At 50.4% G+C, this 16812-nt stretch overlaps 1 protein-coding gene and 1 pseudogene across 2 annotated transcripts; one reads left to right on the forward strand and one right to left on the reverse strand.

Moving 5' to 3' along the window:
- Positions 1-279: 279 nt before the first annotated feature.
- LOC112636310 lies at positions 280-4793 on the reverse strand (annotated as a pseudogene).
- Positions 4794-4932: 139 nt separating this feature from the next.
- SPATA3 (spermatogenesis associated 3) lies at positions 4933-16622 on the forward strand. 2 transcript variants are annotated; one of them, XR_003122163.1, is made up of 5 exons: positions 4933-5367; positions 9165-9336; positions 11487-11630; positions 12825-12904; positions 16564-16622. XR_003122163.1 is itself a non-coding variant. In XM_025404924.1 (4 exons), the coding sequence occupies exons 1-3, from the start codon at positions 5040-5042 to the stop codon at positions 11590-11592; spliced, it is 606 nt and encodes a 201-aa protein (XP_025260709.1). In that variant the 5' UTR covers positions 4933-5039; the 3' UTR covers positions 11593-11630; positions 16564-16622. The 2 variants fall into 2 exon arrangements, 1 of the variants encoding a protein (XP_025260709.1); XM_025404924.1 differs by lacking the exon at positions 12825-12904.
- Positions 16623-16812: the final 190 nt, after the last annotated feature.

Raw genomic sequence — 16812 nt, forward strand, 5'->3', positions numbered from 1 at the left:
TGCATAAAAATTCGCCTTACTTAGAGCCTTAGGGACGAAGATTCATCCATGGTATAAAAGGATGCACCTTTTGAAACCACAGAAGTAGAAAATGGAGAAACTGAACACAGCCAGCGTTATACCAGCGTCCAACAGCAACTTCCTATATATTAGATTTCCAAGGAATAGCGGGGCGGAGGTGCTTGGCCACGACAGGAAAAGGTAGGGCTCAGGGGTATTGTGACATGCTCCGGAGAAGGGCAGCTTTTCCCTCCCAACCGAGGCCCGAGCCCAGAGGGGCGAGGGAGCCGGACCGGACATGGAGCAGCGGCCTGGGGCCCAGCCCTGCAGGGCCGCCCAGGAGAGGAAGGCGGAGGCGCAGCCACAGGCTCCAGCCCAGTCTGTCGAGGGCCACGGCCAGGTGCTACTGATCAGCGAGCTCTGGAAGCAGGATGAGGACGGCCCGAGCCTGCAGAGCTTTCCGGTGGACGCCGAGGCCGATCAGCTCCCGGGGCCCTCGTCCGCCGCAGCCAGGAGCGGCCACACCAGCGCCAGCAACTGCACCGCGCGGCGGCCCAAGCGCTCGGGCGACAGCTCAATGAACCGCGACGACTGCCCGGCCACGAAGTCCAAGCGCTTCAACAAGAAGCCGCGGTGCTCCGGGCCCAAGGCCGAGGACCCCCGCGAGGCGCCTGGGGCCCCTCCTGGGACCCCCGCCTCCGCGGCGGAGGACACAGCGTCTGGGCGCCTGGCGCCGCAGCACCCGCACGAGCCGGGCGCGCAGCTGCTCCTGGTGCTGTGCCGCGCGCCGGCGCTCCTCACGCAGCTGCCTCGGCTGCAGCTGCTCCTGCAACAGCTGCGCGCCCGGGACCGACGCCCGCCCGCCGCGCTGGTGGGGATCGTGGTGCAGCCGCGGCAGGAGGAGGCGGCCGAGGCGCGCCGCCGCATGGAGGCCCTGCTCAGCCGAGTCCTCGCGCCGCACAGCCCCGCCGTCGAGGTGCACACGGCCGTGTTCTGCCCCGGCCGCCCCGAGGGCACCCTGGACATCCAGCGCGCCGGCAGCCAAGCGCACAGGGTCTCCCTGGTGGATCGGGAGACGCAGACCGATGGTGAGGGGTCGGCGCGGGGAGGGGGGAGCCCCGGGGCGGAGAACGCTCAAACAGGCAGCCCTGGACCCCGACCCTGCCGCCCCGCGGGGTAGACGACAAAGCCCTGGAATCACGGCCTCTCTCCTGGCGCCTCTAGGAGTTTGGGGTACTGTTTTGGGTGGGGAGGAACTAGAGTTCCTCCCGGTGTGCTCACTGGGACAATCTCAGCATCAGACGTGTTCGAATTCGGAGGGTTACGACCCCCAGTCACTGGCCCCACCTACAACTTGGGGCATTGGTTCCCATGACTTGGGGTCACGCTTTTGTAAGGTATTGATGTGGGATTTTGGAGAAACGGGGCCCCCACTCCCTCCTCTCCACATTGTCCTCTCCCTTGCTTGCTTCTTAATCTTCTCCAGGGAAGAATAGTAACACTAAAAGCTTGCCTCTTGTGAGTCAGCCGCTGTTCTAAGGACTTTTCACCTGGATCCTCATGGCAACCCTCTCAGGTAGAACTCCACCAGACTCGCTAGCTGGTTGACTTCAGGATCCTCCTTCGCAACCCTTGAGACCCTTCGTGTTACTGAGCCCAGGCCTGTGGCCCATGGGATTAATTTGCCAGTCTAAGGTCCCTGGGCAGTGAGCTCTTGAGGGAGCTCCAAGTCCCATACCTACCTGCCAGCTCCACCCTGCCAGGGGCAGCAGGAGGGACTGAGGAAGTGTTCTGTGTGGCAGAGTCCAAAGCTCAGGTACCCAAGTTCTGCCACCCTCCAGCTGGTGACCAGAGCAGGCATCCTGTCTATGGGCCAGTGTCCCTCCTGTGTGAGGTGAGGGAGAAGGGCCGGTTGATGTCCAGGGTGCCATCCAGCTCAGAGAAGTCAGCTTCGGGACAAATGGTGACACACTTATTCTGGGTGCCCAGGACACCAGAACCATCAGAGACCTTCTGGGAGGAAATTTTCACCCCCTCAAGACCTTATTCTGACTGTCTAATTTCCAATCCCCTTCCCCTACCTAGTCTGCATTTTCACATGACTGGCACGCCTGGTTAGGAAACTCCCTTGCCCGTGGACTAGTCCAACGGTGATCCACAGCTGAGGCCAGAGAAGTCCCAGTCCATTTTTGAAAGCAACCCCTTGGTGATGAAGCCTTGGAGGTGCCTGATCCCCCACCACCCATGCCCACCTGCCCCCATCGCAGCTTCCTGCTTTCTCTGTCCTCCTACCTTCACCTTCATTCAGTTCCCGCAGCTTGCATTGAGCCCCTACTCTAGACTGTGGCCTTCTGAGGTTTCCACCATCTGGGGTTGGGGAATGAGAGGGAAGACAAAGACAGAAATAATTCTAATGCCGTTCAGAATATGACCAGTCTCATACAAAGAGGTGCCCTGGAGCTCAGCAGCGAGGGAAGGATGGCTTCCAGTTGGAGATCTCAAGATAGTTTTTTTTTTTTTTTTTTTAGATGGAGTCTCACTCTGTTGCCCAGGCTGGAGAGCAGTGGCACGATCTCCACTCACTGCAACCTCCACCTCCCGGGTTCAAGCAATCCTCCTGCCTTAGCCTCCTGAGTAGCTGAGACCACAGGCATGTGCCACCATGCCCGGCTAATGTTTTTGTATTTTTCGTAGAGACAGGATTTCTCCATGTTGGCCAGGCCGGTCTCAAATTCCTGACCTCAGGTGATCCTGTCTTAGCCTCTCAAAGTGCTGGGATTACAGGCATGAGCCACCGTGTGCAGCTTAGAAAGGCTTTATGAAAAGATGGATCCACTTGAGATAGGGCTTGACCAGAAAATGTTTTGGTAGATGTACAGAGAGGGGTGATAGAGGAGAAGGGCTTCTGAAAATGCAGGAATGTTCAGCCTGTTAATGAGACCACTGGTGTTCACAGTTGGCTAGAGCTGGACCCAGGTAGTAGTGGTGGCTGATAAGTCCTGGGCAGTGGGCTGTGACTGTATTATGGAAGAGCCAGGTTTCCTGACTAGGAACAGGTGCTCAAGCAGAAGGCAGTGGGGCCAGGCGCAGTGGCTCATGTCTGTAATCCCAACGTAGGGAGGCCAAGGCAGGCAGATCACTTAAAGTCAGGAGTTCGAGACCAGCCTGGCCAACAGAGCAAACCCTGTCTCTACTAAAATGATACAAATTAGCCAGGCATGGTGACGCATGTCTGTAGTCTACTCAGGAGGCTGGAACATGCCTGTAAGCTACTCAGGAGGCTGAGGCAGGAGAATCAGTTGAACCCGGGATGTGGAGGTTGCAGTGAGCCAAAACTGGGCCACTGCACTCCTGGAGACAGAGTGAGACTCTGTCTGAAAACAAAAACAAAAACAAAAACAAAAAAAAAGAAGAGGAAGAAGAAGGGAGCGGGTGCAGGGAAGATGTTCTAGCAAAGAGCTATTGAGGCACCATTCTTCCTCATTCTTCTGGGACAACCTCTTTCCACAGGTGCCCTCTCTCTGCTTCTTGGGACCACTCTTACTAAAGAATTCACACCATATTTTTACTGCTGCCACAGGGAAATTCCCTACTCCTCCCTAGGCCTGCCCTCTGTGCTTCCTCCATCTTTCTACTGGAAGACAAAGACCCATTCTCTGTGCCCTGTTTGGCTTCTTCTGGTAAAATGGAATATTTCTTTCATTGCTACCAGGAAGTTCCACCTATATGTGTCTGCTCCTATCTGATTCATTTACACCAACGTGGCACAACCAGCGGCAATTTTGACACACACACCCCCACCACTCATCTCTAGGGGACATTTAGGAGTATCTGGAGACATTTTGGGTTGTCCTGGGGTAGGGGGGAGTAAAGACTGGATAAAGACCAGGGATCTGGTAAACTTCCTACAATACACACGATGATCCTCCACAACAAAGAATTACTCAGCCCAAAAATGTCAACAGGGCTGAGGTTGAAAAACACTGATTTAAACCAGGTTGAGGTTTGACTTCATGTGGCCCGAAGCCCTTTTTACCTGCCCGGGTCTGCTCTAAACCTTCCCTGGGGCAGGAGCTCCTGCACTTGCCGGTCCCACACTCACCCACCTGAGATGCACTCGCGACGGAAGTGTCTCCTGAGGTGAACACATTTTATGTTGCAGTCACAGTGTAAGCTTTAGACTGTCTTTTAAAAATACTTTTCCTTCTTCCATCCTAAAATAAAAATCACATTTAATGAACACATTAATTAATTGAGAGAAAGATTCAGTCACCTGCTTAACCCAACCAGTTGGGGTTTGGGGGATGGTCTGTGGTTGCCATTGTCGTGAGTTTGAGACAAATGTTCGTTTTCTGAACAGCTGTTATGTTCTCAAGGAAAATTATTTGCCAAATGCAAAGGTTCTTATAAAAGTCAGATCAACCCCCAAACTCCCCTCCCACAGTGGGGGAGGGCAGGCTTTGCAGGAAGGGGTAAGCTACTCTGAGATGGTAGCAGGCTCTGGGCCATGGGAGGTAAAGCCTTCGAGGAAGTTCCAAATCTTCAGGAAGCTGACATGAAGATGAATGCGTGGGGAGCATGGATTTTTGAGGTCTAGGAATAGGGGGTATGTGGAAGCCAGTGACAGAGCTGAGCGTCACATCCAGGGTATCTTAGAGCAAAACAGGTGGCTCACATGGACCCAGGAACACCAGCAGAGAGGTGACTGCAGGCTGCGCTCTGTTCGCAGAAGCATGAGGATCTGGCTCTCATGGGTCCCGTGGCCAGGCATCACCAGGTCTGTGAGGACCAGGGCCTGGGCTAAGGGAGAACGCCAGGCTGGTGTCTGTGGAGAAGACTGTCCCTGCGGCCCTGCCATAGGAGCCACCCTGGCTTTTATGACCTCACAGGAGGTGTGGGTCACTGTTCTCTGTAGGGCCTGGGTCCAGTTGGAGGCCAGAGCCAGGCCTCTAGGGCAGAGGGCGAACGGCCCCTCCAGGAGGGAGCCAGGAGATTACGCAGCTCCATGTAGGTCCACGCTTAGGTTGGGAGGATCCACTATGAAGAAGGTCAAGAAGAAAAGGTCAGAGGCCAAACGCCACAGAGACTCCACCTCCCAGCATGCTAGCTCCAATTCCACCTCTCAGCAGCCTAGTCCTGAATCCACACCACAGGAGCCTAGTCCTGAATCCACACCACAGCAGCCTAGCCCTGAATCCACGCCACAGCGGCCTAGCCCTGAATCCACACCACAGCAGTCCAGCCTTGAAACCAACTCCCAGCAGCCAGCATCCCAAGCCCTTCCAGCACCCGAAATCCGCCGCTCCTCTCGCTGCCTGTTATCTCCAGATGCTAACATGAAGGCAGCCCCTCAATCCAGGAAAGCAGGTGGGCTGTCTTCTAGCTTCAGCAGTTCCAGCCTTCCTGCTGATGGAGTTCCAGGTCATCCCAGAGGCTGGTTCTTGTAGGATAGTGATGCATGGTTAAAGTGTATCCTGGAGCTGTGTTGTAGAGTGTGAAGGTTTTTGTTTTTGTTTCTACCCAAGAGACCAGGGTTCCTGGGTTTTGTTATTTCTCATCATCCTGAGTCTCATTGAAGACAGCCACACATACGTATAAACATTTAACTTGGTTCTATAGTAATACTTGCTCACTAGGAATCAGCAGTGCCATGCAACTGCTAAAAAATAAAAACCAAGGATGCATTAATAGAAGCATATGGTTTAGAATAAGGGAGGTGATGATCCTGCTTTATTCTGTCCTCATCAAGCTATCATTTTGGGCTATAAAAGATGCCTGACAAACTAGTCCAAGGAAGATAGTCCAGGTTGATGGAGGATGAGAGGGATCAGGGAGGCCATTTAGTGTATGACAGCCGATTGAAGGAGTTGGAGGATGTCTGTCTGTCAGGTGGAAGATGTGAATAGACTTGTTCCTTATTGTCCTGAGAAGTCTAAGGGCCTGATATGGTTTGGCTGTGTCCCCACCCAGATCTCATCTTGAATTCCCAGTGTTGTGGGAAGGACCCAGTGGGAAGTGATTGAATCATGGGGGCAGGTCTTTTCCGTGGTGTTCTCGTGATACTGAATAAATCTCATGAGATCTAATGGTTTTTAAAAAGGGAGTTTCCCTGCACAAACTCTCTTCTCTTGTCTGCCGCCACGTGAGATGTGCCTTTCACCTTCCACCATGATTATGAGGCCTCCCCAGTCACGTGGAACTGTAAGTCCAACAAACCTCATTCCTTTGTAAATTGCCCAGTCTCAGACATGTCTTTATCAGCAGTGTGAAAACAGACACATACAGGCCCAGGGATAGGATAGCCAGACAAAATACAAGACTCTTAGTTAAATTTTAATTTTAGTAAACAACAAATAATATTTTTAGTATGTGTTTCCCAAATATTGTGTGGGCATCCTGTATTTTTATTTGCTAAATTAACAACCTTACCCATGGAAGACATTAGCGACAGACAGACTTTGGCTCAACATAAAAAACTTCCCAACAATTAGCTCTGTCTGAAAATGGAATGGCTGTCAGGAAAAGTGGTTCCCCATCTTCTTGGGAGCCAAACAGTGTCTGAATAAGCACTGGATTGTGTAGAGGGAATTCAAGTGGAGTTCAGGAGGTGGGCTGGTTTATACTGCTAACAATAATGGTGATAGCAAACTAACATTATCACTAAGCATTTACTGTGTACCTAGCATTCAGCTCAGGTGTCTTAATTTTCCCATGTGACAATCCTATAAAAGTTCTTCCATATCATCTCCATTTTATAGATGGGGAAACTGAGGCTCATAGAAGTCAAACAAGTTGCTCCTGAGCAGAGGCTGGTAGCCCTGAGAAGGGAAACCCGCTCTATTCTGACTCCAGAACCCTCACTCTAAACCACAGCATTGACCTTTCCATTCCAAGAGGCCTAGGAGTCTCCACAAGAGGAAGAATATCTTTGTCCGAGCAGCTCCTGGATCTGCTGTGAGCCAGTGCCCATGACTCCACAGCCTTGAACAGGCCACACTCCCTGGGCCACAGTTTACCCCCCGGGATTGTGTGAGCATAAAAGAAAGAAGAGATGGAGATGAGAGTGCTAAATGCAAGGCATGCCATGCCAATGATCCTTCCATGGCCAGGAATCAATCCCTTCTTGACATATGATAATGATTTTGAGCGCCATACTATATGTTGTAAAGACTGTGATCATCAGCCACTGAGAGAAACATTTCCGGGTTATGGTCTTCAGAACTAGTAGAAAGCAAAACTTTCCATTCCCAAGTCTTTTAATGATCACATGTGACTCACACTCAGAGAGGAATTTGGCCCATTGAAGAGGCAAAGCAAGAAACGGTGGTGGCTCACCAGTGGTTACAGCGGACACCCTATACTTCTTCCAAAGGAATTCTCTGCAGTAGAAAGGAATGTTGGAGATGAGGATAAGGGCCTGCAAGTAAAGCATGCCATTTTCTAAAATCCAAGCCTTTTTGTGTGCAGAAATATTGTAACTCAAGAAAATGCCAGTCTTCCACTAGGATGGATATAATCAGAAGGATGGACAATAACAAGTGTTGGTGAGGATGTAGAGAAGCTGGAATCCTCATACACTGTAGGCAGGAATGTAAAATGGTGCAGCTGCTGTGGAAACAGTCTGGTGGTTCCTCAGAGGAACATGAAGTTACCTTATGACCCAGCAATTCCACTTCTTGGTATATATCCAAGAGAATTCGAAGCATATTATTAAGCATATTAGAAGCACACCAAAACTTGTACACAAATGCTCAAAGCAGCAGCATTTGTAATAGCCAAAAAGTGGGAACAACCCAAATGTTCATCAGCTGATGAATGGATAAACAAAACGTGGTATGAAATACCACAGTACAATGAATATGGTGAAATACTATTTGACAATAAAAAGAGATGACGTCCTGATACATGGGACAACATGGATGAACCTTATAGACATTTGGCTAAGTGAAAGAGTCCAGTCTCCCAAGAACCCACACATCGAATGATTCTATTTACATGAAATGTTCAGAATAAGCAAATGTATTGCCAGGAACTGGGGGAACTGGGAGAATGGAGGGTAACTGCTCATGGAGATGGGGTTTATTTTTGGGGAAATGAAGATGTTCTGAAATTAGTGGTGATGGCCACAAAACTTTGTGAATATACTAAAAACCACTGAGCGCTCTAAAAGGGTGAACTTTATTGCCTGGGAATGATGTCTCAATTTAAAAACTTTTCTGTAACTAAAAAAAGAGACAAGTCTTGCCTTTAGAATCCCCTCTCCTCATTCCGGGAAAGTATGTGTCATGGGCAAGTCTAAGCAGAAAGTGTACCGGGTCTGCCAGGTTGACTCTCCGTTTCACGCAGCTTAGGGTCAGAAGAATCTGTAGCTCTGTCAAGAAGCCACAGGGCTACAGATAGGAAACAGGAGGGAATAATCCAGCCAGAAATTATCTTGCCCGACCACAGAGGGTATCATCTACATTCTGCTGGGATCCATACCAGAGGAGGACAGAAACAGAAGATAAGATCGGGACTGGAAACTGGAGCTGTAGTTGTCTTCCGGATGGATCACTATGCTCTAGATCAATGGAACGTGGCAGCTCCAATTCCAGGAATCCCAGTGCAGCCTCTCCTGGGGTGGGCAGTCACCTGAAATTCCATTTTCACTGAATTAAACGTGAGAAAGCCTGAGTTGAGAAAGCCAACTTCTGCAATCTACTCCCCAGAAGGGCATATCCCTTAAATTATCTGAGCCTCAGTTTCCATATTTGTAAAACAAGAGCAACAGTATCCCCTTTACAGGATTACTGTGAAATTAAATGAGATGGGCACGCTAAGTCCAAAGCATCCTGAAGGCGTAAGCCATGACACCATCAGCACCACCTCCATCATCATCACGGTTGTTGTTGCTACTCCCAGGTAGCACCAGTATAAAACATCCATTTTCTCATGCAGTCAGTCTTCACTTCTGTTTGGTTAGAGAACATTTTGTGGGAGAACTGCCTTCCTTGGGTAGTTCATTCCCAAATCCTCAATGATGACTGGAAAAAATCCAGGATCTGCCCTGGTAATCCTGCAGCTGCTGCTGTTTTGGGGGGCCTTCTCAGACTGTGTTCCAGGCTCCCCTGCCCCCACCTCCCAGAGCAGGTACCTCCCTCACCTCTTTCCTTCTGTCCCCACAGGGCCTCTGACTCGCGCCGGCCCGCATTCCTGCTCCTGTGCCACTTGCCCCTGCAGCTCTGCTTGCTGGCGTCGTCTGGGGCTGTGCCATAGCCGCATCTTCGATGTCCTTCTGCCTCGGGACTGGCAGATGGCGCCAGGGAGAGGACTCCCCAACCTGCTCACCTTCTACAGGTTCCAAGCGTGAGGGGCTGGAACCTCAGAGCACACAGTTCCCAGGGCCAGGCTCTGCCCCCAGACCTTATTAGCAATCATGTATCATTCCTCTTGGGAATCCCAGGCCAAAGGAAAGCCTTTTCCTCTTTCCTTTGGCCACTTCCTGGACGTTGGCAGGCAGGGCCCTTTCTGACCAGCCCTACCCACTGGGTACCCTCTCCACCCGTACAGAGAGGTGCCAGTTTTCTTCCTCACTGGGATTTGCCTCCTCAGTGGCTTCCTTTTTATTTTCTCCAGAGATGCCCTCCCCTCCTCAGAACACTCTCCCTCTCAGCCCTTCAGAGATTCCGAGTCGCTCAGGGCCTTTGTGTTTAAACGCTGTTTGGCCGTGCACCTCCGTGGCCCCTCAGTGGCCTGTGTCTTAGGCTGGGGCCTTAGGTTCCTGATCTGCCTATGAATGTCGCCTAGAATTTAATGATAAAAAACTACTTGTAACTCATATGCCTCCTCCACACAACAGCAAGACCTCAGCCCCCTTCAGAGTGTGCTGAGCTCTTTCTGGGGATCCCCATAGGCGACGTGTGCCCCCAGGCTGGTCTGTTGGTGGCAGCCCCTATGACATCACCCATAGTATCTGTCCTTCCTTCCTCTTCCCACAAAGCCACCAGGAGCAGTGTCATGGCTGCCACTGCCCTCATAGGAAGACCCTATCCCTGCCGGGAACAGACTGGAGATGTTCCTGTCTTTGGCGCTGCTAGGTTACATGCATGGGCCGGGAGAAGGGTTGCCATCTGTACCACCCGAGGGCCTTACAGATCTCAATGATAGAGGCCCTTCCACTTGGCGACTTCATACCCCCACCCCAGGAGCTGAGCCCCCCAACCCCCATCCTCGTCCTGTTCCACTTCCCATCCTCTTCCCTACCCAATCCCCTCTCCTTTCTGGAGCTGAAAAACTCCATCTCTCCTACATATGGAGAGAAGCAAATAGATACCGGGGCGTGTGGGGAAAACATGCTTGGAGCCAGAAATACTCCGCCACCCAGTAAGCCCCGTCAAGGAAAGGTCTACCTGCCACCGTTAGCCACACCCCGCCCATACACTTAGTACTTCCATCCATCCATGGCCAAATTGTGCCATGGGTTCTTATCGTTTTAAAACCAGCAAGTGTTATTGAGCGAAACTTACTATGCAGAAGACATGGGGGACTGTGAGGGAAACCAGAACAGGGAACTTTACCCCTAAAATCATTGCAGTCTGCATGGAGAGCTAAGACCCGTGCATTTAGAAACCAAGATGCAAGATGCAAAGAGCCGTGTGTCCTCTGGGAGAGGCTCCAACAGGAACCTCTGAAAGATTCCAACAGGAACAGGCTCCAACAGGAACCTCTGAAAGGTTCCTGTCAGCAGCATGTGAGCCGAGTCCAAAAGGTTCTTGAAGCCCTCTCTGGCTTAAGATGAAAAGCGGGAGCAATCTAGGTGCAGGAAAAGGCAAACACAAGGCTCAGAATCAGGAAAGAGAGCAGGGAGGGACAGGGACCATGTCTGGTCAGGACAAGACATACAGTTCTAATGCTGTTCCAATTTTAGTACCCGCATGCTTTTCTCAACAGAGTGTAATGTTGGCTTTTGGCTTTCAATCCACATTCACATTAAACAAGAATCCTTATTTTTGTAGGATTTTTATCAAAATGGGTATTGCATTTTTTGAATGCCCTCCTCACCATTATTGCCTTAATCATCTGTTTTCCTTGCCTTTGTGTGGGTGTAATATATTATTTCCCAAGGTTCCTTTCTCTCAATGGAGTCAAGTGATAGAACCTACCTCATAGGGTTGTTGTGAGGCTTGAAGAAGACACTGGGTGTGAGGTGTTTAGCACAAGGCCTGGCTCACAGCAGACTTGACCACCTTCCTAACCTGGTCCCCCTCTGAGTGTTCAGGGCAGCTGGCATCCCAGGCCAGCTCACCCTCCGATCCTCAGGGGTCTTTCGGCAGGGACTTTTTGGAAGGGTGGGAAGAATTAAATGTTCTCTTAAAAGGAGTTTGGAGAGGGGGAAGATGGGTATTCCTGCAATCCTGAGAGGGCCACTTAATTTCCACTTTCTCCTGCTCGTAGAGAGGCACCGAAGCCCAGCTTCCCACCACCCTCACTTTTGCTTTGTTCTACAGAAAACCTTCAAGAAAACCCTCCAGTCATCGTAACACGTGTCCTCCAAGCCCTCGGAACTGTGGCTGTGGCTCTGGGGGCTCTAGGAGCTGCCTACTACATCACTGAATCCTTGTGAACAAGACCCTAGGCCCACGGTCCGGCAGGTATGTGGAGCGTTCTGTCCCTTCGAATGGAGGTGGTCTTTTCAGGTGGAGCAAGCCCCGGCCTCTCAAGAGAAGCTTGACAGTGGAGTGACCCCCTCTGAGTGGCCTCAGAGTCAGCCAGCATGGCCCTCTAGGGAAGACCTGATGCTCTCAGATGCTAGACTCATTATTATAATCATCTGAACAGAGCCCCCACCTCCGCTGCCCTAGGATGGTTTCCCTGGTCACGGACCCTGGACGAGAGGAAATAGGAGGGATGGGGGCAAAGGTTCCTACCCATCTCGGACCTTTCTCCCTGCCTTGAAAGCTTGTCTCCTACCCAGTCCTACTGGTCCATCACCCATAAAGCCCCCTTCTTCCATGAAACCTTCTTCCATCTTCCCAACTTCAATGATGTCTTCCATCTTCTCAACCCCTGTCCTCTCCACCTGTGCCTCCTGTGTTGTGGATGATGCTGTTGTTTGCCTGTGGCCTGTCTCCCAGCTGTCCTGCAAGATCCCTGAGGGCAAGGGGCATGGCTCACACAGCCATCTTCCCTCGCCCCTGGAAGCAGAGCCTGAGACTGGGGTTGGATGGACAGGGTTTATTGAGGAGGTGCTCTCAGGGAGTGAGGGAGGGAGGGAGGCAAGAGGAGGCAAGGGAAGGAGCTGAGAAGGAGGAGGCCAGACCTCAGCTTGACCCTGTGGGAGCCCTAGAACAAGAATTACAACACAGTCTCAGCAGAGGGGAGAAGCTTGCCCTCTGGTGCTCCTCCTTGTCAGTGCTTGGCTCTAAGGGTTGGGTAGGGACTGCATGTCTTTGTGGAAAGAGCAGCTCCCTTTGGGCTGAGGGCACTTCCCTAGAGGAGGGGCAGCTCTGAGCTGTTAGCAGCACACTCACAACTCGCAGGAGTTGAGCAGTGGATGCACCAGCCCCAGAAAGGGGATAATCATCGGTTTTCCTTGCCTTTGCAGTGGGCGTAATATATTATTTCCCAAGGTTCCTCTCTCTCAATGGAGTGAAATGATAGAACCTACCTTGTAGGGTTATTGTGAGGCTTGAAGAAGACATTGGGTTTGAGGTGTGAGGGTCTGGGGGGGCGCCAACAACTTCCACAATGATCCCCTTGCCACGTCCACACTTAGCAAATGCTTAATAAGTGACAATGGGGATGATAGCATGGGGGTAATGAGAAGCATTTCACCCTACTTCCAGACCTCCACTAGCCCCAAGAGTTGATAGGTGATGGGACTGGGAGAAGATGTTCAGAATATCTCAAAAGCCAAACCCAGAAGGTAAACTCCAGGGACAGCTTACCATCCCTTCATGTGCTCTGTGATGCCATGTCCCATGTCTGTGGCAGAGGACATAGTAGTTCCTTAGCTGCTATGCTATTTCCTGAGGCATTTCCTGAGTGGCAAGAACCTCAGTTTCCTCATCTGTAAATAGGGAAAATTACAGTACCTTCCTCTTGAGCCTGTTGGGAGAGGTGAGATAAGGTGTTAGAGGACAGAGCTCACTGCTGGGGGGTCCTGTTGCTGTTGTCAACATGGACGTGGTGGGAAGGATGCCAGCTTTGGAGTTAGAGCTGCCAGCTCCTTTCTTGACTCTGCTGCCTGATAGCTGGGTGTTAGAGACATGTTTCTTAATTTCTCTGACAGTGTCATGTCTAGTGGGGAGAATAATGGCTACCTCCACAGGCAATGGTTTTGAGGATTAACTGAGGGGATGTGCCGAAGTGCCAGGCACAGGACCTGGTGACAGGGTTGGGTGGATGCTGGCCATTGGCAACGTGACGAATGCACCTGAGTTAAAGCATTTTCTCTTCAAAATTCCTTGCAGCAGAACCTAATGGTTGTGAGCTGGAGTTCTGGAGGCAGGCAGGCTTGAGTCATAGGCCTCTTCAAAACCCAGTATTTCTGAGGCCTGGGGCAAGTTCCCTAACTCCTGATGTCTCATTTTCTTTTCATTAAATGGAGATAATAATAGCACAGCTCTCATTGGATTGTTGGGGAGATTGAGTGGAAAAAAATGCATGTAAAATACTTAGCACAGTTCCTGGCACAGAATAAGCACTCAACAAAGCTACATCACCAGCAATACCACCACCATCAGCACCATCACAATTATCACCATCATCCTCATCACCATCACAATCATCATCACCACCACCATCATCACCATCATCATTCATCATCACCATCATCTGCATTACCATGATCATCACCACCACCATCATCGCTGCCATCACCATCATCATCACCATCATCCGCATTACCATGATCACCACCACCACCATCATCATCATCACCATCATCATCACCACCATCACCATCATCACCATCACCATCATCACCATCATTACCACCACCATCATCACCATCACCATCATCACCACCATCACCACCATCATCATCATCACCATCACCACCACCATCACCAGCATCACCACCATCATCATCACCACCATCATCACCATCATTATCATCACCATCACCACCACCATCATCCTCATCACCATCACCATCATCACCACCATCATCAGAATCATCTGCATTACCATGATCATCACTACCATCATCACCATCATCATCATCACCATCACCACCATCACCAGCATCACCACCATCACCATCATCATCACCATCACCATCATCATTACCATCATTATCACCACCATCATCACCATCATCATCACCACCATCACCATCATCACCATCATCATCACCACCACCACCACCATCACCATCATCATCACCACCATCATCATCACCACCATCACCATCATCACCATCATCATCACCACCATCACCATCATCACCATCATCATCATCACCACCACCACCATTATCACCACCGCCACCACCATCATCACCATCACCATCATCACCATCATCATCATCACCACCATCACCATCACCATCATCATCACCATCATCATCATCACCACCACCATCATCACCACCGCCATCATCATCATCGTTATCATCACCACCATCATCATCACCACCATCATCATCACCACCATCACCATCATCATCACCATCACCATCATCATCACCATCACCATCATCATCACCATCATCACCACCCCCATCACCATCATCATCATTATCACCGTCATCACCATCATCATCACCACCACCATCATCACCACCACCCACCTCTATCACCAAGCCCTGCACCTGGCAATTCTGCACATCCCCTCAATCTTTACAACCATCACCCTTGGAGGTAGTTGCCATCATCACCATTATCATCATCATTATCATCATTACCGTTTGTTAAATCAGTGACTTTGGATACCTGTAAAATCACTTAATATTTTTCTTTAAATTTGCTTACTTTTTGACTGGGAATAGTGGCTCAAACCTGTAATCCTAGACCTTTGGGAGGCCCAGGCAGGAGGATAACTTGAGCCTGAGAGTTTGAGACCAGCCTGGGTAACATACCAAGACCTTGTCTCTACAAAAAAAAAAAAAGAGTGAGAAGAAGAAAAAAGATTAAAAAGTTAGCCAGGCATGGTGGCACATGCCTGTAATTCCAGCTATTTGGGAGGCTGAGGTGGAAGGATTGCATGAGCTCAGCAGTTGGAGGTTGCAATGTGCCATAATTGCACCAATGCACTCCAGTCTGGGTGACAGAACTCTTGACACCCTGTCTCAAGAAAGAAAAAAAAAAAAAGGCCGGGTGCGGTGGCTCACACTTGTAATCCCAGCACTTTGGGAGGCCGAGGCGGGCAGATCACGAGGTCAGGAGATCAACACCATCCTGGCTAACATGGTGAAACCCCGTCTCCACTAAAAATACAAAAAAATTAGCTGGGCGTGGTGGCAGGCACCTGTAATCACAGCTACTCAGGAGGCTGAGGCAGGAGAATGGCATGAACCCAGGAAGCCAAGCTTGCAGTGAGCCATAATCACACCACTGCACTCCAGCCTGGGCAAAAGAGCAAGACCCTGTCTCAAAAAATTTTTAAAAATAGGCCGGGGACAGTGGTTCACACCTGTAATCCCAGGACTTTGGAAGGCCGAGGTGGGTGGATCACCTGAGGTCAGGAGTTCAAGACCAGCCTGACCAACATGAAGAAACTCTGTCTCACTAAAAATGCAAAATTAGCAGGGCATGGTGGTGCATGCCTGTAATCCCAACTACTCGGAAGGCTGAGGCAGGAGAATCGCTTGAACTCGGGAGGCGGAGGTTGCAGTGAGCTGAGGTCGTACCATTGCACTCTAGCCTAGGCAACAAGAGCAAAATTCTGTCTCAAAAAAAAAGAATATTAGCTTACTTTTTAACTGCCCAGGGAAGAACTTTAGCCAATGAAAGCCTCCTGGGCACCTGTATGAGAGTCACGGTGAGGGAGGGCGATGGGAGTGCATCGTGGGGGTACATTAAGTCGTGCTGAGCTTGTAGGCTCAGCTCTTAATTAACAGGCAGTTTGACATCCTTCACTGTCCAGGGAGCGAAGAACCATCTGATGACAGTGGCGTCTTTCCTTTTTAGGGAAAGATGCTTCTAGAATGTTCTTTCCTAAAGTTTGGTAAACCTCTCCCTTGGCATCTTCCTCAGCTGAGGATGAGGCCTTGAAAGCAAAGGACTTCTTTCCTAGCCATTTTGGGCATTGAATGTGGTCAAACCACTGCAGTGTAGCTTTTGCGGGGTGAGACTCCATCATAGCTGCAGGGGACCCAGGGAAGGCGCTGGCACCGATGAGATGAGCAGGAGCCAAGCCTGGCCAGGCGCCTGGCAAAAGGCGTTACAGCCTGAGGTGTGTGGCTGAAAGAGTGGATGCAAGGAATGGAAGAAATTTGAATCCTAAATAATTTATTTCTCCACAGAAGGATCACAGTTGCTGAACCCTCACCTGTGAGGCTATGAAACTGGAAAGCCACAGGATTCCGGGTCACATGGGGTATTGTCTAAGCTGATTGGTCTGTCCTTGTTTTTCTTACAGATCCAGTTTCCATCAAAGGACCTGTCTTGTCACTAAAATTTAAAAAAAGAAAAAAAAAAGAATTCTGTTTCTTTAGCACATTTTACTTTAGAGACATACAAGCTGGACTTGGCAAATGGCTAGAAAGGGAGGTGTGGGGACCCCGGTGACGTTTTGAGCTGCAGGTCAAGCAGAATTGGTGCCTGTCATTCCTGTTCAGAGCCACAGACCCCCGGTGGAGCAGCTTTCTCTGCACACACTCACAGAACA

Source organism: Theropithecus gelada, chromosome 12, assembly GCF_003255815.1.
Source record: "Theropithecus gelada isolate Dixy chromosome 12, Tgel_1.0, whole genome shotgun sequence".
Taxonomy (NCBI): Eukaryota; Metazoa; Chordata; class Mammalia; order Primates; family Cercopithecidae; genus Theropithecus; species Theropithecus gelada.

Coding starts and splice junctions, on each gene's coding strand:
- SPATA3 (XM_025404924.1), top strand. CDS start 5,040: ATGAAGAAGGTCAAGAAGAAAAGGTCAGAGGCCAAACGCCACAGAGAC. Junction 5,368..9,164: donor CCCTCAATCCAGGAAAGCAG/GTGGGCTGTCTT, acceptor CTGTCCCCACAG/GGCCTCTGACTCGCGCCGGC. Junction 9,337..11,486: donor AACCTGCTCACCTTCTACAG/GTTCCAAGCGTG, acceptor TTTGTTCTACAG/AAAACCTTCAAGAAAACCCT.